General features: G+C 46.7%; 2 protein-coding genes and 1 long non-coding RNA gene across 4 annotated transcripts in view; 1 reads left to right on the top strand and 2 right to left on the bottom strand.

The window, feature by feature from the left end:
* The window catches only part of ZNF800 (zinc finger protein 800), a 90,921-nt gene extending 89,065 nt beyond the window's left edge, over window positions 1–1,856 (bottom strand). The window contains exon 1 of one of the 2 annotated variants that reach the window (XM_077264924.1): window positions 1,640–1,856. In XM_077264924.1, coding sequence (XP_077121039.1) covers window positions 1,640–1,669 — 30 coding nt within the window. In that variant the 5' untranslated portion in view covers window positions 1,670–1,856. The remainder of the gene's footprint in view (window positions 1–1,639) is intronic. The other variant, XM_077264923.1, reaches the window with a different exon arrangement.
* A 16,419-nt stretch (window positions 1,857–18,275) lies between these two features.
* LOC143773671 (uncharacterized) lies at window positions 18,276–19,136 on the top strand. The gene is made up of 3 exons (XR_013215296.1): window positions 18,276–18,337; window positions 18,515–18,598; window positions 18,680–19,136. It is a non-coding gene; the product is annotated as an uncharacterized LOC143773671 (long non-coding RNA).
* Window positions 19,137–20,791: 1,655 nt separating this feature from the next.
* LOC143773670 (uncharacterized) lies at window positions 20,792–22,635 on the bottom strand. Its single transcript, XM_077261054.1, has 2 exons — window positions 21,942–22,635; window positions 20,792–21,857 (listed from the first exon to the last, which is right to left on the bottom strand). The coding sequence occupies exons 1-2, from the start codon at window positions 22,359–22,361 to the stop codon at window positions 21,840–21,842; spliced, it is 438 nt and encodes a 145-aa protein (XP_077117169.1). The 5' UTR covers window positions 22,362–22,635; the 3' UTR covers window positions 20,792–21,839.
* Window positions 22,636–22,835: the final 200 nt, after the last annotated feature.

Raw genomic sequence — 22,835 nt, 5'->3', positions numbered from 1 at the left:
TTTTACAAGTTCAGCAAAATGGCAGCCGAAGAAGCAAAGTACAAAAAAAAATCCATATTTTGGTGAATGTGGATTTTGTAGTATTCGAGAATTCAATTGCATTCAAATATAATCGCTCAACATTATTTCAACCACCAGAGAGTTTATATGAAGATGTACCTCTTGCAAAGACAAGTCCACCAATATCTTTAACTAGCCTGTCCATTCAGGTTACCGAGAAATTGTTGTTTGAATCAATATGTAATCGAGACTGAAGTGCTTTCGATGTGTGGAAGCACTTCCTAAGCCACTACTCTCTCGAGTTCTAATCCCCGCCAAGGGCCATCTTCCACATAAGCGACAGTTTCTTTGCTATTTAACATCAAGCAAATGAACTGTCAAGCTGAAGGAAGCATCGTGAGGAATAGAGAGGTTGACAGAAGAATCTTGGGTAGTGCTTACACCCACTGAAAGCACTTCAGCCTCATTTGCATATTCTTTAAAATGCTGATTTCTCAGTAATAGAGGAATGGACTGGCCAGGTCAAGCTACTGCTTGGCTTAGCAAGAGCTACATGTACATGTGAAATAGTTTGGGAGTGAAATCCTGCTGAGAAGATTCTCTTTCATTTCTGCAGCAGGAAGGACACAACTAGAACACTAAAAGGTACGAGTTTTAGGGGTAAACCATTTTATTAGCATAGTATTGTACATAATAGTTAAACTCCATAGCTGATGTTGGGATTGTAGGGGTATACTGACCTTAAGCAAAGCTGCCAACTGATATTAATATCATAAGCCTCTGAATAATCCTCCTTTATTTGTATTTATGAACCATGTGTTTCAATGCATCACTTTCGGGAGCGCTGCTTGCTGCCAGTGAGTGGGAACCATTCTTATTTAGGCCCAGAAAAGAGCGGCGTTCTAGGGTGATCAGCTTGGTGGATCGCCTGCGCTCCGCAGTGGGACCCATCAGCGATCTATGGGGTTAGGGGCAGGAGTTGGGCTCTAGTCACTGACAGCATGGAGCATTTTTGAATTATAAATACAGAAAGTTTCCGAACTTCTACCAGGACGAGTGAACATGTCCTCCAGGTCATACACAGCAGCACCCTGTGACCGCCTGCTATGCCCGGGACCTGTGTGTGGGCATGAGGCGCCTGTGTGCCCAGCAGGCTGCAGCACAATGGCACGGGGGGCACTGTGTGCTCATGCGCTCCAGCCTCCACCATTGCGCACACAGCACTGGAGAAGCGCCCTGTGCCCCGGCTCTTCTGGGCAAGTCATGGGGTGCTGGTCTACATTCCCCTGGGTGGGCACGGTCCAGGGCAGAGGGGTCGTGCAGCATTATACCTGCGCTCTGCACCCTCCGCTCTCCTGCGCCTGACAACTGGCCTGACAGACTGCAGGGAACCCAGCCGGTGCCATTACAGGAAGCCCGGGACTGACGCGGCGCCGGGGGCAGCAGGTGCAGGCTGCCAGTCCTCCCGCTGCACCATCCACACAGCAGAGAGTGGGCGCCCACTGAGGGTCTGCACCAGCCATTATATACCCACGAAAGGCCGGACGGGGAAAGCGCGCTGGGGCGCATCAGGCGCAGGAAGCGGCCATACCGGAGGACGAAGGGGAAACAGGCGGCTCCATGAACGCACAGTTATTACCTCAGGCTCGGCAGATGGGCTCAGGAACATGACTCCGCAGAGCGCAACCGAGACAGCCACCGAACGACGCGCTCTCACCGTGCGCAACGCCCCGCCAGCAGCCAGCCGACTCTCCAGCCCAGGGCAGGGAGGAGGAGGAGGAGGAGACAGCGCGTCATCAAGCGGCGCCTGGCCAGGGGACCATGGCTCTGTGCTGTACACTGGGGGGATTCAGGGGAATAGCCCCTGCACAAGGCGCGTATGTGGGGTTCAAGCGGGCCAGCTGAGGTACCGAGCGGCCACTCACCGCACTGCCTCACCTGACAATAACTGCGCGCCACTGCCAGGCTGTACTGCTCCACCATAGCTGCCAGTGGCTGGCCCTGCTCAGCTGCGCCTGCCAGTGTAGCACCTCCGCTGCCACTAAACTGCTACACTGGCACCTGATGTGAATTTACCTCAGCTACAAGTGCATTCACCTCAGGTGACAGTGGCTGCTGCATCTCAGCTGCCAGGGTATAGACCTCAGCTACCAGTGCATTCACCTCAGCAGCCAGTGCATTCACCTCAGCTACCAGTGCATTCACCTCAGCTACCAGTGCATTCACCTCAGCTACCAGTGCATTCACCTCAGCTACCAGTGCATTCACCTCAGCAGCCAGTGCATTCACCTCAGCAGCCAGTGCATTCACCTCAGCAGCCAGTGCATTCACCTCAGCAGCCAGTGCATTCACCTCAGCTACCAGTGCATTCACCTCAGCTACCAGCGCATTCACCTCAGCAGCCAGTGCATTCACCTCAGCTACCAGTGCATTCACCTCAGCTACCAGTGCATTCACCTCAGCTACCAGCGCATTCACCTCAGCAGCCAGTGCATTCACCTCAGCTACCAGTGAATTCACCTCAGGTGCCAGAATATTAATCTCCGGTCCCAGTGGCTGCTCCACCTCAGCTACCAGTGTATTCATCTCAGGTGACAGTGCATTCACCTCTGTTGCCAGTGGCTGCTCCATCTGTATTGTCGGGACCACACTCAGTCGGAGAAGCCTTTGGAAGTGGGGAATCACCAGAAATAATACACAAGACACGTCTCGTATAGTATATCACTGGGAAGCCTTTGAAGCACGCCTGCCTTCAAGGTGCTATCCCCTCTTTATATAGTTGTACAGGTAGTTTCAGTGGTTATACAAGTTTTGCTTGTTTAAACAAAGAGAGAAAAGAGAAGACAAAAAAAACAGTTTCGGCTATGTGATAGTTTCACAACAAACAAAACAGTACAGTTTCAGTTTCGCCTAAGTGGCAGTTTCACAAACAAAAAATAGGATTTCACACTATAGCTAAAATGTCCTTGAATGGACAGGTCAATATTGATCACAAATTCTTTTTGGTTCATTGAGGTAACCATTTTTGTTCCGCTCTTCACAATCCCCCCTTTGACATATTCCATTCAAAACCTTGTCATATAGACGATTATTTTAGTCATTCTTTTTGTGATATTACAAAAAAAAAAAAACTTTATATTCTCGCATCCATTACACAAAATTTATTTGTGCATACCGAGATACCCTTGAGTACAACCTTGAATAATACATATATAATTACAATAACTATAACTGTATGTATTAGGCTTTGCATAATCCCGGTAACCCACCCACCGATCCCCCTGAACCAATTGGCCGGGTTAAAAAAAGAAAAGGTATCTGACCACCAGCTATCCTTATTTTGGTCATTGTCTTTGTCATACTGATCCCTGAGTCGTTGTACGTCTTCTAATTTAAATCTCATACTCATAGTACTATTCGGGTCTATATAATGACAGCAGGTGGGTCCGATGATTTGACACATACCCCCTTGTGAGGCAGTTAGGTAATCCAATACCAGGGTATGTTGGTTAGTGACTATTATAAGCTGATTCTGTACAGCTATACTAGTATTCAATATGTCCAATATATCCCAAATCTGGTCATCTAGATAATCCGTGGCTCTAACTAATTTATCCCACATCTGTGTTAACATAGGATAAATAAAAATGGTACTAGCAATTTTGTTGGGAATTCCCATTTGTACTATATGTGGCCTCCCCGAGGGACGTGGTGAGTTATCTGCAGCTCTTTTATACAGTGTGTGCTTGGGCACGGCTTGCATATTCACTTGTTTGTTCGAAATTATGAAAGTAGCCGGGGTTAGGCGTCCTAATGTACAAGTACCCTTTATACCTACGGGAAGCCATTTATATGCTCCTTCTCCGCATATCCAAAATGTACCCTCAGGCAGATCCCACAAAGCTGAGTGCTGCAATACCAATCTGTGAGCCAAATCCACAAAACTAGATACATTCTGAAGCATACACCAAGAGGGTTTTTGTCCCAAGGGGCTACAGTACCCGGCTGCGGGATTCCCACATACATGCATTCCGTTGACATACTCATCGGATTCATTACAAACCAGGTTCCCCGGCTTACTTGTACAACTGTTTGCATCACCTTGGGGGAACTACTCGGAATGTTCCCATTTTCTATTATGTATGTACCTTTCCAATACTGTAGGTTTGAAAGCATCAGAGGAAGGGGTGGTTGTACTGAAACTGAGCTGTAGATTTTCAGTGGGGACCTGTCCTAAATCAGTTAATCCAGTCTTATTCCTAGGTACCCATGCTCCTCCTCTGAGTGCTAAATATTGTAAGTTGCCTATTTTTCCTGTAAGATTGCCCTGCCACCAAGGAAATTCTACCCATCCCACAACTGGTATGGCGATTGTAGTATTCCATAGTCTAGTATTGCCAGGTTGGTTGTTGGCCAGGTTGTCTAAACAATTAGGCCAAGCGAATATTTCTTCAGCTGACACGGGAACTGCTAGAAAAGGTATACTTGTGGCTGATACTGGTGAATGGGTACAGATCCAACAATCTGCCAGGGGTTGCTTATTATTTAACAAATCATGCACTAATTTTCTATGATGTTGTACGAATCTATTGTTCAAAGGGGCTAGAGAATTAAATCTTTCCCATGCCTCCGTTGAGGTTAACATTATTAACATCAATATCATGAGTCTTATACTGCTTTTTTGCAATGGCTTGCATGTATCCATGATGCCTTTCCTTCAAGTTTGACTGCTGTTGGAGTTGTTAACAGGACTTGGAAAGGTCCGTCAAATCTCGGTTCCAGAGTCTTTCTGGTGTGTCTTTTCACGTAGATTTGATCACCAGGTTCCAACTTGTGGCCTCCTTCGAGATTTTCTGGATCTGGAAGGGAAGCAAAAACTTGCGAATGCACTTTAGTTAAACGTTTTTGTAATTCTTGTACATAAGCAGTTAAAGTCTCAGTATTCAACATCAGTTGTTGTGGAAAATAACAACCCAAATTTGCTGCTCTACCAAAAAGAATCTCATGTGGTGACAGCTTAGCCTTCCCCCTTGGGGCGTTTCGGATGGAATACAGGGCAAGTGGTAGACACTCGGTCCAAGGCTTTCCTGTTTCTGCCATGGCCTTCTGGATTTTTAATTTTATTGTTCCATTTAATCTTTCCACTTTACCTGAACTCTGTGAGTGATACGGAGTGTGAAACTGGTTTTCTACTCCCAACATTTTCATAACATTCTGGAATATTTCTCCAGTAAAATGGGTACCCCTATCTGACTCGATCACCTCAGGCATGCCGTAACGGGGTATCAGTTCATGTGCTACTTTAATGGCAGTAGTTTTTGCTGAGGCTTTACGAACTAAATAAGCCTCTGGCCACCCTGAGAACATGTCCACACACACAAGCACATATTCGTATCCATTGTACCTAGGAAGCTGGATGTAGTCGATCTGGAGTCTTTGAAAGGGATACAGTGGTCTTACATGATGCTTGGTAGGGGTTTTAATGGTCTGACCTGGATTGTGTGCCAGGCATATAGCGCATGATTTTCCGAGCGAAATTACCAAAGCCTGGAGCCAACCACCTTTCTTTTACCTTGAGCGTCATACCGTTTACCGATACATGCGTAGGTAGGTGGAGGTCACTCGCCACTGCGGGGTACCAGGCTCTGGGTAAACACAACAAAGTTCCTTTTTTCCATAATCCTTGCTGATCTTCTGCCCCTTTTTTCTGCCACTGCCCTCGTTCTTCGTCGTCTACCTGTTTCTGAGCTTCCTTCAATCTCTCCTCATCATCTTCAGAGCTATTTAGTGTGTGGGCATGATGTAAGGGTTTACGTGCTGCCTGTTTTGCTGCTTTGTCGGCTTTATCGTTACCCCTGGCTTCCTCGGTGTCGAGTCTCACATGTGCAGCTACCTTTATCACCGCTATTTCTTTAGTTTCTTGTGCTGCCTCCAGAATCTGTCTAATGAGGGAGGCATGTTTAACAGGTTGGCCTGAAGCAGTCATATAACCTCTGGCTCTCCATATTACGCCAAAATCGAAAATAATGCCATGTGCATATCTGGAATCAGTGTATATGTTTGCTGTCTGATCTTTGGCTATTTTTAGAGCTTCAACCAATGCCGTAAGTTCTGCTTCTTGTGCAGACTGATTAGCAGGGAGAGGTTCTGCTTTCAGCACTTCATGCTGAGTTACTACCGCATAACCTGTATGAAATTGTCCATTCATATCTGCATATCTACTGCCATCTATGAAAAGTTCAAATGTAGCATTACAGAGTGGCTTGTCACGTACATTACGTAAGCCCTGAGTCTCTTGTTCCATTAATTGTACACAATCATGCATTGACTGATGGGTCAAAGGAGTTGGAGAGTGCAGTTTCCTCAGGTATGGTACCCCCCTCAGACTCTAAAGGGAGCAAAGACGCGAGATTAACCCCTTCCCGACCTTTGACGCCACGTAGGCGTCATGAAAACCCGTGCCAATCCGACCTATGACGCCTATGTGGCGTCATGGAAAGATCGCATCCCTGCAGATCGGGTGAAAGGGTTAACTCCTATTTTACCCGATCTGCAGGGAGAGGGGGAGTGGTACTTCAGCCCAGGGGGGGTGGCTTCACCCCCCCGTGGCTACGATCGCTCTGATTGGCTGTTGAAAGTGAAACTGCCAATCAGAGCGATTTGTAATATTTCACCTAAAAAACTGGTGAAATATTACAATCCAGCCATGGCCGATGCTGCAATATCATCAGCCATGGCTGGAAACACTAATGTGACCCCCCCACACCCCACCGATCGCCCCCCCAGTGCTCCGTTATAGGGTCCGGTCCCCTCCGTCCGCCTGCCGGCTCCCCCGTCCTGCTGTCCGCTCCCCCGTCCTCCTGCCCGCTCCCCCCCTGCTCCTATGTCACCCCCCGTGCTCCGACGCCCCCCTCGTGCCCCGATCTCCCCCCCCTTATACTTACCGAGGCTCCCGGTCCCCGTCCGCCTCCATCATGGGCGCTGCCATCTTCCAAAATGGCAGGCGCATGCTCAGTGCGCCCGCCGGCCGGCAGATTCATTAGAGGTACATTTTGATCGCTGTGGTAGGTTCTATCACAGCGATCAAAATAAAAAAATAATAAATAACCCCCCCCCTTTATCACCCCCATAGGTAGGGGCAATAATAAAATAAAGAAAATATTTTTTTTTCTTTTTCCACTAGGGTTAGGGTTAGAACTAGGGGTAGGGTTAGGGGTAGGGTTAGGGTTACGGGTAGGGTTAGGGGTAGGGTTATGGCATGTGCACACAGAGCGGATCGGCAGCGGATCGGCCGCGGATCGGCAGCGGATCGGCAGCGGATCGGCCGCGGATCGGCAGCGGATCCGCAGCGGATCGGCCGCGGATCCGCAGCGGATCGGCCGCGGATCGGCAGCGGATCCGCAGCGGATTGGCCGCGGATCCGCAGCGGATTGGCCGCGGATCCGCAGCGGATTGGCAGCGGATCCGCAGCGGATTGGCCGCGGATCCGCAGCGGATTGGCCGCGGATCCGCAGCGGATTGGCAGCGGATCCGCAGCGGATCCGCAGCGGATTGGCCGCGGATTGGCAGCGGATCCGCAGCGGATTGGCCGCGGATTGGCAGCGGATCCGCAGCGGATTGGCCGCTGCGAATTCGAAGCAGTTTTCCATCAGGTTTACAGTACCATGTACACCTAAGGAAAACCAAATCCGCTGTGCCCATGGTGCGGAAAATTCCGTGCAGAAACGCTGCGTTGTATTTTCCGCAGCATGTCAATTCTTTGTGCGGATTCCGCAGCGTTTTACACCTGTTCCTCAATAGGAATCCGCAGGTGAAATCTGCACAAAAAAAACACTGGAAATCTGCTGTAAATCCGCAGGTAAAACGCAGTGCCTTTTACCTACAGATTTTTCAAAAATCGTGCGGAAAAATCTCACACGAATCTGCAACGTGGGCACATAGCCTTAGGGTTAGGGTTGGAATTAGAGTTAGGGTTGGAATTAGGGCTAGGGTTTGAAATAGGGTTAAGATTAGGCTTGTGGTTAGGGTTACGGATAGGGTTAGGGGTGTGTTGGGGTTACAGTTGTGGTTAGGGTTGGGATTAGGGTTATGGTTGGGATTAGGGTTAGGATTAGGGTTGGAATTAGGGTTACGGGTGTGTTGCGGTTAGGGTTGTGGTTAGGGGTGTGTTGGGGTTAAGGTTGTGATTAGGGTTATGGCTACAGTTGGGATTAGGATTAGGGGTGTGTTGGGGTTAGTGTTGAAGTTAGAATTGAGGGGTTTCCACTGTTTAGGCACATCAGGGGTCTCCAAACGCAACATGGCGCCACCATTGATTCCAGCCAATCTTGCGTTCAAAAAGTCAAATAGTGCTCCCGCCCTTCCAAGCCCCGACGTGCGCCCAAACAGTGGTTTACCCCCACATTTGGGGTACCAGCGTACTCAGGACAAACTGGGCAACAACTGATGGGGTCTAATTTCTCCTGTTACCCTTGCAAAAATAAAAAATTACTTGCTAAAACATAATTTTTGAGGAAAGAACAATTATTTTTTATTTTCACGGCTCTGCGTTATAAACTTCTGTGAAGCACTTGGGGGTTGAAAGTGCTCACCACACATCTAGATAAGTTCCTTCGGGGGTCTAGTTTCCAAAATGGGGTCACTTGTGGGGTGTTTCTACTGTTTAGGCACATCAGGGGCTCTGCAAATGCAATGTGACGCCCGCAGACCATTCCATCAAAGTCTGCATTTCAAATGTCACTACTTCCCTTCCGAGCCCTGACGTGTGCCCAAACAGTGGTTTACCCCCACATATGGGGTATCAGCGTACTCACAACAAACTGGGCAACAAATATTGGGGTCCAAATTCTCCTGTTACCCTTGTGAAAATAAAAAATTGCTTGCTAAAACATCTTTTTTGAGGAAAGAAAAATGATTTTTTATTTTCACGGCTCTGCGTTGTAAACTTCTGTGAAGCACTTGGGGGTTGAACGTGCTCACCACACATCTAGATAAGTTCCTTGGGGGGTCTAGTTTCCAAAATGGGGTCACTTGTGGGGGGTTTCTACTGTTTAGGCATATCAGGGGCTCTGCAAACGTAACATGATGCCCGCAGACCATTCCATCAAAGTCTGCATTCCAAAACGTCACTACTTCCCTTCCGAGCCCCGGCATGTGCCCAAACAGTGGTTTACCCCCACATATGGGGTATCAGCGTACTCAGGAGAAACTGGACAACAACTTTTGGGGTCCAATTTCTCCTGTTACTCTTGCAAAAAAAAAAAATTCTGGGCTAAAAAAATATTTTTGAGGAAAGGAAACACATTTATTATTTTCACGGCTCTGCGTTATAAACTTCTGTGAAGCACTTTGGGGTTCAAAGTGCTCACTACACATCTAGATAAGTTCCCTTGGGGGTCTAGTTTCCAAAATGGAGTCAATTGTGGGGAGTTCCTACTGTTTAGGCACATCAGGGGCTCTGCAAACGCAACCTGACGCCCGCAGAGCATTCCATCAAAGTCTGCATTTCAAAACGTCACTACTTCCCTTCCGAACCCCGACGTGTGCCAAAACAGTGGTTTACCCCCACATATGGGGTATCAGCGTACTCAGGAGAAACTGGACAACAACTTTTGGGGTCCAATTTCTCCTGTTACCCTTGGGAAAATAAAAAATTGTGGGCTAAAAAATCATTTTTGAGAAAAGAAAAATTATTTTTTATTTTCATGGCTCTGCGTTATAAACTTCTGTGAAGCACTTGGGGGTTCAAAGTGCTCACCACACATCTAGATTAGTTCCTTGGGAGGTCTAGTTTCCAAAATGGGGTCACTTGTGCGGGAGCTCCAATGTTTAGGCACACAGGGGCTCTCCAAACGCGACATGGTGTCCGCTAATGATTGGAGCTAATTTTCCATTCAAAAAGCCAAATGGCGTGCCTTCCCTTCCGAGCCCTGCCGTGCACCCAAACAGTGGTTTACCCCCACATATGGGGTATCATCGTACTCAGAACAAACTGGACAACAACATTTGGGGTCCAATTTCTCCTATTACCCTTGGGAAAATAAAAAATTCTGGGCTAAAAATCATTTTTGAGGAAAGAAAAATTATTTTTTTATTTTCACGGCTCTGCGTTATAAACTTCTGTGAAGCACCTGGGGGTTATAAGTGCTCACTATGCATCTAGATAAGTTTCTTGGGGGGTCTAGTTTCCAAAATGGGGTCACTTGTAGGGGAGCTCCAATGTTTAGGCACACAGGGGCTCTCCAAACGCGACATGGTGTCCGCTAACGATTGGAGCTAATTTTCCATTCAAAAAGTCAAATGGCACGCCTCCCCTTCCGAGCCTTGCCGTGCACCCAAACAGTGGTTTACCCCCACATATGAGGTTTCGGCATACTCAGGAGTAATTGCCCAACAAATTTTAGGATCCATTTTATCCTGTTGCCCATGTGAAAATGAAAGAATTGAGGCTAAAAGAAATTTTGTGTGAAAAAAAAGTACTTTTTCATTTTTGCGGATCAATTTGTGAAGCACCTGGGGGTTTAAAGTGCTCACTATGCCTCTGGATGAGTTCCTTGGGGGGTCTAGTTTCCAAAATGGGGTCACTTGTGGAGGAGCTCCAATGTTTAGGCACACAGGGGCTTTCCAAACGCGACATGGTGTCCGCTAACGATGGAGATAATTTTCCATTCAAAAAGTCAAATGGCGCTCCTTCCCTTCCGAGCCTTACCATGTGCCCAAACAGTGGTTTACCCCCACATGTGAGGTATTGGTGTACTCAGGAGAAATTGCCCAACAAAATTTAGGATCCATTTTATCCTGTTGCCCATGTGAAAATGAAAAAATTGAGGCTAAAATAATTTTTTTGTGAAAAAAAAGGACTTTTTCATTTTTACGGATCAATTTGTGAAGCACCTGGGGGTTTAAAGTGCTCACTATGCATCTAGATAAGTTCCTTGGGGGGTCTAGTTTCCAAAATGTGGTCACTTGTGGGGGAGCTCCAATGTTTAGGCACACGGGGGCTCTCCAAACGCGACATGGTGTCCGCTAAAGATTGGAGCCAATTTTTCATTCAAAAAGTCAAATGGCGCTCCTTCCCTTCCGAGTTCTGCCGTGCGCCCAAACAGTGGTTTACCCCCACATATGAGGTATCAGCGTACTCAGAACAGATTGGACAACAACTTTCGTGGTCCAGTTTCTCCTTTTACCCTTGGGAAAATAAAAAAATTGTTGCTAAAAGATCATTTTTGTGACTAAAAAGTTAAATGTTCATTTTTTCCTTCCATGTTGCTTCTGCTGCTGTGAAACACCTGAAGGGTTAATAAACTTCTTGAATGTGGTTTTGAGCACCTTGAGGGGTGCAGTTTTTAGAATGGTGTCACTTTTGGGTATTTTCAGCCATATAGAACCCTCAAAATGACTTCAAATGTGAGGTGGTCCCTAAAAAAAATGGTTTTGTAAATTTTGTTGTAAAAATGAGAAATCACTGGTCAAATTTTAACCCTTATAACTTCCTAGCAAAAAAAAAAATTGTTTCCAAAATTGTGCTGATGTAAAGTAGACATGTGGGAAACGTTATTTATTAACTATTTTGTGTCACATAACTCTCTGGTTTAACAGAATAAAAATTCAAAATGTGAAAATTGCGAAATTTTCAAATTTTTTGCCAAATTTCCGTTTTTTTCACAAATAAACTCAAAAATTATCGACCTAAATTTACCACTAACATGAAGCCCAATATGTCACGAAAAAACAATCTCAGAATCGCTAGGATCCGTTGAAGCGTTCCTGAGTTATTACCTCATAAAGGGACACTGGTCAGAATTGCAAAAAACGGCAAGGTCATTAAGGCCAAAATAGGCTGGGTCATGAAGGGGTTAAGGGTACCGGCACACAGTGAAATTTTCATCGCTACGACGGCACGATTCGTGATGTTCTAGCGATATCGTTACGATATTGTTGTGTCTGACACGCTACTGCGATCCGGATCCCCGCTGAGAATCGTACGTTGTAGCATATCGTTTGAAACTTTCTTTCGTCGTCTAGTGTCCCGCTGTGGCGGCATGATCGCATGGTGTGACAAAGGTGTGCACGATATTGTATACGATGTAAAGGGCGGAGGAGCTGGCTACGTAGGAGCGCTAAATTCTCCACCTCCTGTGTGCTGATTGGGCAGTACAATACTGTGCGCTCATTCGACAGACAAAGGACTATTGTTCCCTGCGGATAAAACCGGAGCTGTCGAGCGCTCTATTCATTTCTCTCTGGAGCACGTAAATTTGCTGAATTCCCTGGACTTTGATAACTACTATAACTACAGACTTTTACCGCAAAAGGTATGTATAACGCTACAGCGTATCAGATGTTGCGCTTCAACGGGGATAAACGCTGGAGCGTGGTCGATTGTTCCTTTATGGAGAGTAGGGTAGGCCAGAGAACCTCAGGTACACAGCTGTAGCGTGGCCCAATTAATTAATCCTTTTACAGATCGAGATGGTTGACTGCCCCATTTAATGCCAGTAGTAACATATATAGATATTAGATCAACGGTCAAAATATTGTTTTGTAAGCACGTGTATTTATTGTACGTTTGTTTTCTTTTTTAGGAAGTATGCTCACTTCCGATGAGAGTTCAGTCGTTGCTGCTGCCCTGTTATTTGAGGCAGCACGTCTCCAAGAGGAGAGACGTCCTAAACGAAAACGTCGCATGTGGACCCGGAGCTGGCTGCAGAAAAGATCCACATTGTCACACATGGGTCTCATAAGAGAGTTACGTGATAATAACCCTCATGATTTCCGAAACTACCTTAGGATGTCAGAGGAATCATTCAAGATAATACTGTCTGCTGTTACGCCCCTCATACAAAGGCGTGATACGCCGATGCGTGCAGCCGTGCCCGTGGATGAAAGGTTGGCGGTGACACTGCGGTTCCTGGCTACAGGAAGGTCTCTTCAGGATTTGCAGTTTTCCGCAGCTGTTTCCAGACCTTTCCTCAGAGTTGTGATTCCGGAGACATGCGAGGCCATTGTGCTGAGCTTAAGGCATTATATGGAGGTACTACTATTTAATTTGGGATGCTGTGTCATGTTGATATATTATACTAGCTATGTAACCCGTTCTACGCCCTGGCGGCGCACATTTCTATTGGTATCTGTTTGCCATCCTATCATGAGCTGCTCCAATCCTGCGGCCCCATTCTGACATGTGCTGCTGCGATCCTGCGCCTCCATTCTGACATGTGCTGCTCCCATTTTGCGGCTCCATTCTGACATGTGCTGCTACAATCCTGCGCCACCCTTCTTTTATTTGCTGCTCCCAACGTAATTTTATAGGTGATATTATTTCGATATATTGTTTAGCACCCCCTCTCAGTCAGTGAAGCCGTCTGATAAAAAGGCTGCCTGCATATTCAGGATTGTTGACTTTTTTTATACTAATCCATACTGCGCGTCAATCACTCTAGGATGTCCACATGAGAGTGTATGTGCACAACAAGATATTTGACCTAATTTGTACATGTTTCCTTCTTATCTTGCAATTTCCCAAGACGGCGGAGGACTGGAAGAGGATTGCTTCCGATTTTGATCAGCTGTGGCAGTTTCCAAACTGCGGTGGCGCATTAGACGGAAAGCATGTGCGCATCACGCAACCAGCCAACTCTGGATCCTTTTTTTTCAACTACAAAGGATATTTCAGTGTGATCCTCATGGCCCTTGTCAATGCAAACTATGAGTTCGTAGATGTGGATGTTGGCATGAATGGTCGAGTCTCCGACGGTGGTGTTTTTGAACACACTTCATTTGGGGAACGCTTGAGGAACAATCAACTGCAGTTGCCAATAAATGAAGACACAAAAGCAAACCTCAATTTTGTTTTCATCGCTGATGAAGCTTTCCCTCTTCATCCACATTTGCTGAAGCCATTTGCGCAGAGAACACTCACACGGGAGCGCCGAATCTATAATTACCGGTTGTCGAGGGCCCGTCGTGTGGTTGAAAATGCCTTTGGGATTATGGCAAATCGGTTTAGAGTGTTCCACACAGCTATCAACTTGAAGCTGCCGTCTATAGACTTTGTGGTTTTGGCATGCTGTGTGCTCCATAATTTCCTGAGACGTCATGATACCAGCTCCTATTCTCCTCCTTCATTCATTGATGCAGTGGACCCAAGAACCGGAGATATTGTGCCTGGGGAATGGCGTACACAACCTGATAATTTAACAGCTCTTCAAGCACTTGGATCTGGCAGACAGGCAGACGATGCAAGGGACTGTCGAGAAAAATACTGTCAGTACTTTAATGGTTCTGGAGCTGTAACCTGGCAGGATTGCGCTGTCTAAAAAAAATATTTCTTTTTGCTTTGCTGTTTACTCAACAATATGTAGGATATGCTTTCGTGTCCACAATTTAATATGGCGAGCAGGTCACTAACTTTTGTGTAATAAAATTAAATTGTATTTATTACTCCCGTAATTCTTGGTTTTTCAGTTTAGATAAAGTGGTCCTCATATGACGTCCTATGCCGTCAAGGTGTCCTGTGACTCTATAATCCCCATTGACGGGATACTACGTTATAGCGATCGGTCTAGATTGCATTCCAAAGTCAAATGGCGACTTCCTTCCATTTCAAGCTCTGCCATGCATGCACCCAAACAATGGTTTACCCACACACAATCGTATTTTAAATCATATAAACCTCTCTAAATTACTTTAAATGAGATGAGATGCCTATAAAATGGTGCTGTTAACCCTTATATCTTGGTAAACATTAAAGAAAGAATGCGAAGATTTTTTGTTTTTTTGTAACAATTTCTTGGTATTTAACAACAAAATATTACATAACCAAAAAAAACAAAAAAAAATTATCTCCTTCCACGGCCCAACAGGTGTCGCAGCGTCACGCCCTGCTGCTCTACTTGAGCCTGGAGGATCACTGCTGTCTGCTGCAGGAGCGCTGCTGTCCGCTCCAGGCGCAATTGTCTCGCCATGAGCTCTCTCAATGTTGGGCGGTTCTGTGGATAGAAGAGGTTGGAGAACTGACGGTGATTCCGCTGAAAATACATCTCGACCTCTGGGGCACGACCATAGTGTGTTGTAAATTTAAATTTGGTCTGGCCCCACAGGGCCATGTTTATTTTATTACATTTTACATTTTTAGTTGTCTATTGTGACATCTCGCAGATAACCACTCGTATTATCTTGATACTTACGGAGAAGGGACGCCGGTTCTTCATTGCCAGAACCAGAGCTGCTTACTTCCCATCCCAGCGATCTGGCCACTGCTGCAGCACCTAAAAGGAAATAATAACAGATCTGGTTAACTATGGAACACGCCGTTGGGAAGCGCTCGCTGTTTTGGTCACTTACGTATGGTAGCTTCTGGGGAGAATGCCGCCGACCCGGGGGAGGAAGAGGAGTGGCGGAAGTGAGGTGTTGAGGGTGGTGTAGGGGTGCGAGGCCGTCTGCTCTCTAAAGATGGTGGAGGCATAGTAGGCCGCTGGGTCATTACTGCGTCTGTAATGTATTCAAATATTTCCGCTACCCTCTTATGTCACGTATGCAGGTAAAAAAATAGCAATCAATTATTGTTAACTTACGTGACGTCCCGGGCTGTGGGCTCCCACTGCTGGCGGAAGGTGTTGTACTGCTGGCTATGGCTGGTATACGTTGCCGCCGCTGTCTCTCTACACATAAAGTAAACATACGAAACCTTTAAAAACACATGTAGAGTGCTGCAGATCAAAGGTAACAATATACTGAAACTGATAATTAATATCACACTTCACAGGGGTGCGAGGGTGCATTGTCGCAACAGATGGTGGAGGTGAGGAAGGCCGCCTGGTCATTACTGCGCCGGTAATGTCTTCAAATATTTCAGCTACCCTCTTATGTCCCGTATGCTGTTAAACAAAAAACCAATCAATGATTGTTAAACTTACGTGATGTCACGGACTGTGGGCTCCCACTGGTGTCAGAAGATGGGGTACTGGTGGCAATGGCTTGTATCACTTGCCGCCGCTGTCTCTCTACACCTAAAGTAAAGAATCGCAATGTTTACACACAACAGTTGAGTGCTGCAGATCAAAGCTAACAATATACTGAAACATAAAATAGAGATCACACTTTACAGGGGTGCGATACTCTGACATGTCTATAGCGTCTCCGTTTCAGCACTGCGTCGCGATTGTGCAGAGGACACCACACGACGCTGTTTTTTGGTGCCCCTAAAAACATTTAAAAAGTTAATGCATGTGTCACAAAACGCTGCAGAGGTAATGCGTTTACATTTGCATTCTGCGTTGCGTGTCCAAAGCTGCATTCGCTCACCAAAAAAGTAAACATTATAATTTAAGGTTCTATACATGTACATGTCAAATAAAACAGTGTTGACACAACAGCCATACCCCATGGATGCCCAAGCCACATAAACACTGAAACAAAGACGATGAGCGCTGCGGATTGATAACGAGAACGCCAAAAAGGTATTTCTGGAGTTGGCGTCACAATCGCGACGCAGTGCTGAAACGGAGACGCTATAGCGATGTTGATCGCGCGGCATGAGTCAAGGACCTCCTCTGGGCGTGGTTAGGTGGTTGAGCGTTTTTGAGGGCAAAATGGCGGCGCGTCAGCGTTCAGCTCCTCTGGGGCGGCCAGAGATGGCATTTTTTGTGCACCAAATGTATGCCCTTGACTATGAGGGCCGGGATAGTCGACCTGCGCACCCGAACCTGCACAAGCAGGAGGTGCTGCGCCGCATTGGGCGCATGATGGAGAGGAGGTTTGGCGTCCGACGCAGTGCGCAGCAGCTGCGTAAAAAGTGGGCAGACCTCCGCTATAAGACCCCGCAGCTTTTGGCAGAGTTGCGTGCGGAGCCACAGCGTGGTAAGTACCAGTATGGGGGAATCGGGAGACGCACGCTGCCGGGAGGTTAAGAATGTGAAACATGCTCAGGTCAGGGGTTCCACAATCTCCACCGAGACATACAATTTAGTGATTGCCGGGAGGGGGAGAATCAGGAGACGCGCGTTGCCGTGAGGCGCTTCCTTGTTATGCAAAAATACGTGTCTCAGGCCAGGTTGACCATTAAACACCAGAGCCCCCACCCAATGCACAGTCTAGCATCACAGGGAAGAGTGATCTCTATTTTCTATATACCGTATTTTCCGGCGTATAAGACGACTGGGCGTATAAGACGACCCCCCAACTTTTCCAGTTAAAATGTAAAATCTTCTTAAAAGTCGGGGGTCTTCTTATAAACCGTATGTCATCTTATAGGGCCGGTGACTTTTGTGCCTTTTGGGGGGGGGGAGTGGGCCTGATGATGACGAGGGGGCGTCTCACAGGAAAGTGAGTATCCCCCATTACCTCATTGTATCGCTGTAGCGTGGGGTCTCTGCTGGGAGCGGCGGCTGCTGCTCCTCATTGTGCCGCGTGGGTGCTGTGGTGCGGCGGCTCCTCTTCTTCAGTGTGGGGCCTCTGTGCTGCTGGGCGGCGGCGGCTTATCTTCAGGCAGTCGGGGCTCCTCCGGTATCTCCTTAAAGCCCGGAGGCCCTGCCGGCAACTCCATCGGTGCAATGCAGTGGCCTCCGGGAACATGGCCGCTGCTCAGATTCAGATCTCGTCCCGAGATCTCGGGAGACGAGATCTGAATCTGAGCAGCGGCCATTTTCCCGGAGACAGCTCCATTGCTGCTATGCGGTGGCCTCCGGGAAAATGGCCGCTGGGGGCGGCGCATGCTCAGATTCAGATCTCTGAATCTGAGCAGCGGCCATGTTCCCGGAGGCCACTGCATTACACCGATGGAGTTGCCGGCAGGGCCTCCGGGCTTTAAGGAGATACCGGAGGAGCCCCGACTGCCTGAAGATAAGCCGCCGCCCAGCAGCACAGAGGCCCCACACTGAAGAAGAGGAGCCGCCGCCCCACAGCACAGCCGCCGCCGCTCCCAGCAGAGACCCCACGCTGCAGTGATACAATGAGGTAATGGGGGATACTCACTTTCCTGTGAGACGCCCCCTCGTCGTCATCAGGCCCACTCCCCCCCACCCACCATATACACCCGGCAAGGCGATACCCGGCGTATAAGACGACCCCCGACTTTTAAGAAGATTTTCAGGGGTTAAAAAGTCGTCTTATACGCCGGAAAATACGGTATGTACGTAGATTTGGCGACTAAAAATTTCATTTGGCTCCTAACTTTTCCCGCCAATGATGCCTAGGTATTTGTTGGTAATTCTGGAGCCCTGTACTTTTGTTGTCAACATATTAAGGTTCTTTAATGTTTGTGTAGGGAGATGGCGCCGGCAACAGCCACCAGCACCAGCATCCTCCACCAGCGGCAGCCCACAGCCCGGGACATCACGTATGTTAACCATCATTGATTGCAATTTGCAATTTTATTACTGCATACGGGACATTAGAGGGGAACATTTATTTTGGCACCTATTTTTTCCCGCCACTGTTGCATAGGTATTTTTATTAATTCTGGAGCCCTGTACTTTTGATGTCTGAATATTACCGTTCTTTAATGTTTGTGTAGGGAGAAGGCGCCGGCAACAGCCATCAGCAAGAGCCGGCACGCCTTCATCCGCCACCAGCGGCAGCTCACAGCCCGGGATATCACGTATGTTAAACATCATTCATTGCAATTTTATTACTGCATACGGGAAATTAGAGGGGAGCTGAAATACTGTATACATTACAGACGCTGTAAGGACCAGGCGTGCTACCACCCCACCGCAGGCCACAACACCACCCTTCCGCCACTCATCTTCCTCCCCCGGGTCGGCGGCATTCTCACCAGAGGCCACCCTTCGTAAGTGACCAAAACTGCGAGCGCTTCCCCACAGCGTGTCCAACTGTTAACCATATATGTATTTGCTTCCTTTTAGCTGCGGCAGCTGGTGCACAAGCGAAGGGATGGGAGGTGAGCAGCTCTTCCACCTCTTCCGGGGATGACCAACCGGCGTCCCTTCTCCGTAAGTATACAGACAGTGTGAGGGGTTATCGGTGGGATGTCACATTTGACAACGACGAGAATGAAAAAAAAAAAAAAGGGCTCGACCTCTGGGACAGGACCAAATTGAGTGTATAGTAAATCTCAGGGTATGTTCACACATGCCGTACTTGCAGAGTAATCACCGTCCGTTCTCCGACCTCTTCTATCCACAGAAGCGACCACCGTGAGAGACCTGCTGGCCAAGCAGAGGCGGCTGGAGGGGACAGCAGCGCGCCTTCAGGGGACAGCAGCGCGCCTGCAGGAGACAGCAGCACGCCTGCAGGAGCAGGTTAAAGATCATGGACGCATGCTGCGCCAACTGCTAGCCCACCGCCGTGGGACTATGTAATTTATTTTTTGGTTAAACAAAAAAATAAGTAAATAAAACGTTTGAAGTTTAAAACACAGTTATTTTTACCCTTATTTTGTCTTATGTTTTAATGTACTAGGGGAGCAGGCCTGGGCCAGCCGAGCCAAGGCACAGACAAAAGGGAAAAAAAATGAAGACAGCGCTAAAGAGTTTTCAAAACGCATCCTAAAGTGCCTCCATCCTGTACGTCCGCTTGCCAGATGCACAAGATGGCTGCCAGAGATGTTTTATATACGGGGGGGGGGGGGGGGGGGGTTGGGGCATACCTGCAACCAAATCCCAATCACAACATGGTTAATGCACGTATCATAGAAATCAGTGAGCTATATTGGTGGTCAGGCCTGTGTTCTTTTGTGTGATGTCCTTTGTTTCAGTGATAAGGCAGAGGTGCATCTACATACTAAATGAATATTGGCCATAGAGATAATGGAGGATATAGGTGTACACTGTCAAAATCTTGAGTGAATAGCCTCTGTCCTGTTTGTGACCCATCATTATCTACATATGTACACAACTCCTGTGGGTTTCCATTGTAAAGCCAGTGGTCCTGAGATAGACATCATGTCTCCGACCTATGCATATGTACACAACTCCTGTGGGTTTCCAATAATGGAGGATATAGGTGTACACTGTCAAAATCTTGAATGAATAGCCTCTGTCCTGTTTGTGACCCATCATTATCTACATATGTACACAACTCCTGTGGGTTTCCATTGTAAAGCCAGTGGTCCGGAGATAGACATCATGTCTCAGACCTATGCATATGTACACAACTCCTGTGGGTTTCCAATAATGGAGGATATAGGTGTACACTGTCAAAATCTTGAATGAATAGCCTCTGTCCTGTTTGTGACCCATCATTATCTACATATGTACACAACTCCTGTGGGTTTCCATTGTAAAGCCAGTGGTCCGGAGATAGACATCATGTCTCAGACCTATGCATATGTATATTGATAAACAATGCCTTGTGTAGGACTTTAGGGCTGGCTCCAACATGTTCATTGAAAGAACAATGGTTTATTACCCAAACACCACAGGCCACCACCACCATTAGTCATTAGACTTTTAAATGCAAAATTGATCGTATGTATAAAATTGATCATGTTATAGCTGCACACAGTCTCCTGGCGCAGATTCAGGAACAGCAGAATGTGGCAATGGTGGAGTTGCAGAAAGTTAGAGCCTTGTGCCAACTGCTGGAGGCAGGACGAAAAAAAAAAAAAAAATCTCGCTTTGTAAAGTTTATGTTGTTAATGTTAAAAAAAATATTAATATTTTTCTTCCATTTTCAAAGTTGTGTTTATTGAAATGTACATTTTGTTAGTTAAGTTTATATCTGCCCTAATACTGTGCTGTGGACCCATTTTGTCGATGTGATCGTGATCGATGTGATCCACAGCACAGTAATAGGGCAGATATAAACTTAACTAACAAAATGTACATTTCAATAAACACAACTTTGAAAATGGAAGAAAAATATTTATATGACCCATTTTGTCGATGTGATCGAGACCCACCAATCAAGCTGTCGAGATTGAACTTCAAGAAAAAGGTTTTATTAAACAAACTATATTAAAAAGTAACAAAAAATACATAACATTATAAAAGCAAACTATCACAATTCGTGATACGCCGAATCTTCAATCCTAAAATTTTGATGCCTCATGGGCGAAGCAATGTGTGAAGGAATTGGCGTGTAGGAGTTGGGGGGTGGCGGGCTAAAGTGGGAAACGGGTACATTGTTTCGTATAGGTGTCTGTGCCCAACTATTAAAATTGGAACACTCTGGCCGCTCCATTGGCGGGGAACAAACAACACGTGCGTGCTCAGATAAACTGCCATCAGAACCCTTGCTGACAGCATCAAAAATTACACGCTCCGCTAGAGTTCTTTGTCTCTCAGTCATTTTGGCCAGTTTGTCCACAACGTAGTGTCCAAAGCCCTGCAACGCAGGGCTCCTATTGTTCGTTAATGCCTGTTTGGCAAGGGTTACAAGTTCATGTGAGACATCCGAGGTGGCTTTACGCTTCCTTGATCTTTGCCTCAGTTCAGTCTGCGCAGGTGCAGCCTCCACAATTGTACTCGTAGAGCTGTCCAATGCACTGTCCTGTGCTCTGTCCTCCTGGGGAGAATAAAAAACGAAGTTATTAACCAGAAAAGAAAAAGGTAAACCACCCTAACCGCATTCCAACTATATATTCGTATACATGTGAAAATGTTGTAATATATTATTATATTAGTAATATCATTCTTAACATTCCCATTTATGTATTATTTTGCACTCCACTGTTCTGACTACAAGGGGAACCTGATTCACATTTTAGGGTCAAAATAGTGTCACCAAGAATACTTATCTGCAGCTGGAAGCAAAACTATTTTCAATTTGTTTTGGTGTAATGGGTTATGAAGGTCGCCATTTAATACTTATTACGTTCGCCATATTAAACTTGACTGTGACAGGGTTACTTATTTGTACAGGAAAATGTTATAACTTCAAATTGATGGTATAATCTGAAGGATAAAAGAGAAAATGCTGATAAATTATATCTAATTATAGGACACATTGGTGAAGCTATGGTGCAAAGAGGTACTTACTTGTTGCCCTGGAGAGTCCTGGCAGACGAGGTTCTCAGATGTATTCTGTTCCACCGGTGCCAAGGAGCTAAAACACATCGAGGTCCGTGGCTCCTCTTGGTCCCTCAGAAAATTAAGATGCTCATAGTACCATAGTTTTGGTACGTACACATCTTCGGTTGAGGCACCGGACTTGGAACTGTGCAGGACCTTGTTTAACTCCTTCCTCCACACAGTGCGCAGCGCCTGAATTTTCTTTTTGATGACTGCTTCATTGGCTTGCTCCTCTGGTGCATGGAGGTTATAAAATTCGATGAGCTTTGAATAGCCCTGCTTCCTCTTTTCCCTGTTGCAATACTCTGGAGATTTAATCTTCCAGAGGCAGGGAAAAGACTGGTACAGCTCAATGAAATTCCTGATGAACTCCACGTGATTAGACATCTGAAAAATAACAATAAAATAACAAGTTAAGCATTTCACAAAGCGTACTGTAAAACAGCAATAGCGATAGGGGGACAAAAACTAAAAAATGTAAAAAAAAAAATATAAAACAAAAATGTTCGCAGACATACAAACGCTATTCCAAAAACAGCATGCACTGTCCACCCGCCATGCCCCATACATCGTTCCATCTGCCACGCAGTAGCCCACCATAACTGCTCATGCTGACCATACATTGTTCCATCCGCCACGCTGCTGCCCACCCCCCACAACAGCGTACCATCCGCATCGCTTCAGCGTCGAGCACGAGGCGCTCATGCCGAACATACATTGTTCCATCCGCCTCGCTCTAGCCCACCCCCCACAACAGCGTACCATCCGCATCGCTTCAGCGTCGAGCACGAGGCGCTCATGCCGACCTTACATCGCTCCATCCACTACGCCCAAGCGGTCCTTTCATACCTCGAAGCTGTG

Source organism: Ranitomeya variabilis, chromosome 5 (genome assembly GCF_051348905.1).
Source record: "Ranitomeya variabilis isolate aRanVar5 chromosome 5, aRanVar5.hap1, whole genome shotgun sequence".
NCBI classification, from domain to species: Eukaryota; Metazoa; Chordata; class Amphibia; order Anura; family Dendrobatidae; genus Ranitomeya; species Ranitomeya variabilis.
This window is presented reverse-complemented; position numbering and strand designations above follow the sequence as displayed.

Coding starts and splice junctions, on each gene's coding strand:
- LOC143773670 (XM_077261054.1), bottom strand. CDS start 22,361: ATGTCTAATCACGTGGAGTTCATCAGGAATTTCATTGAGCTGTACCAG.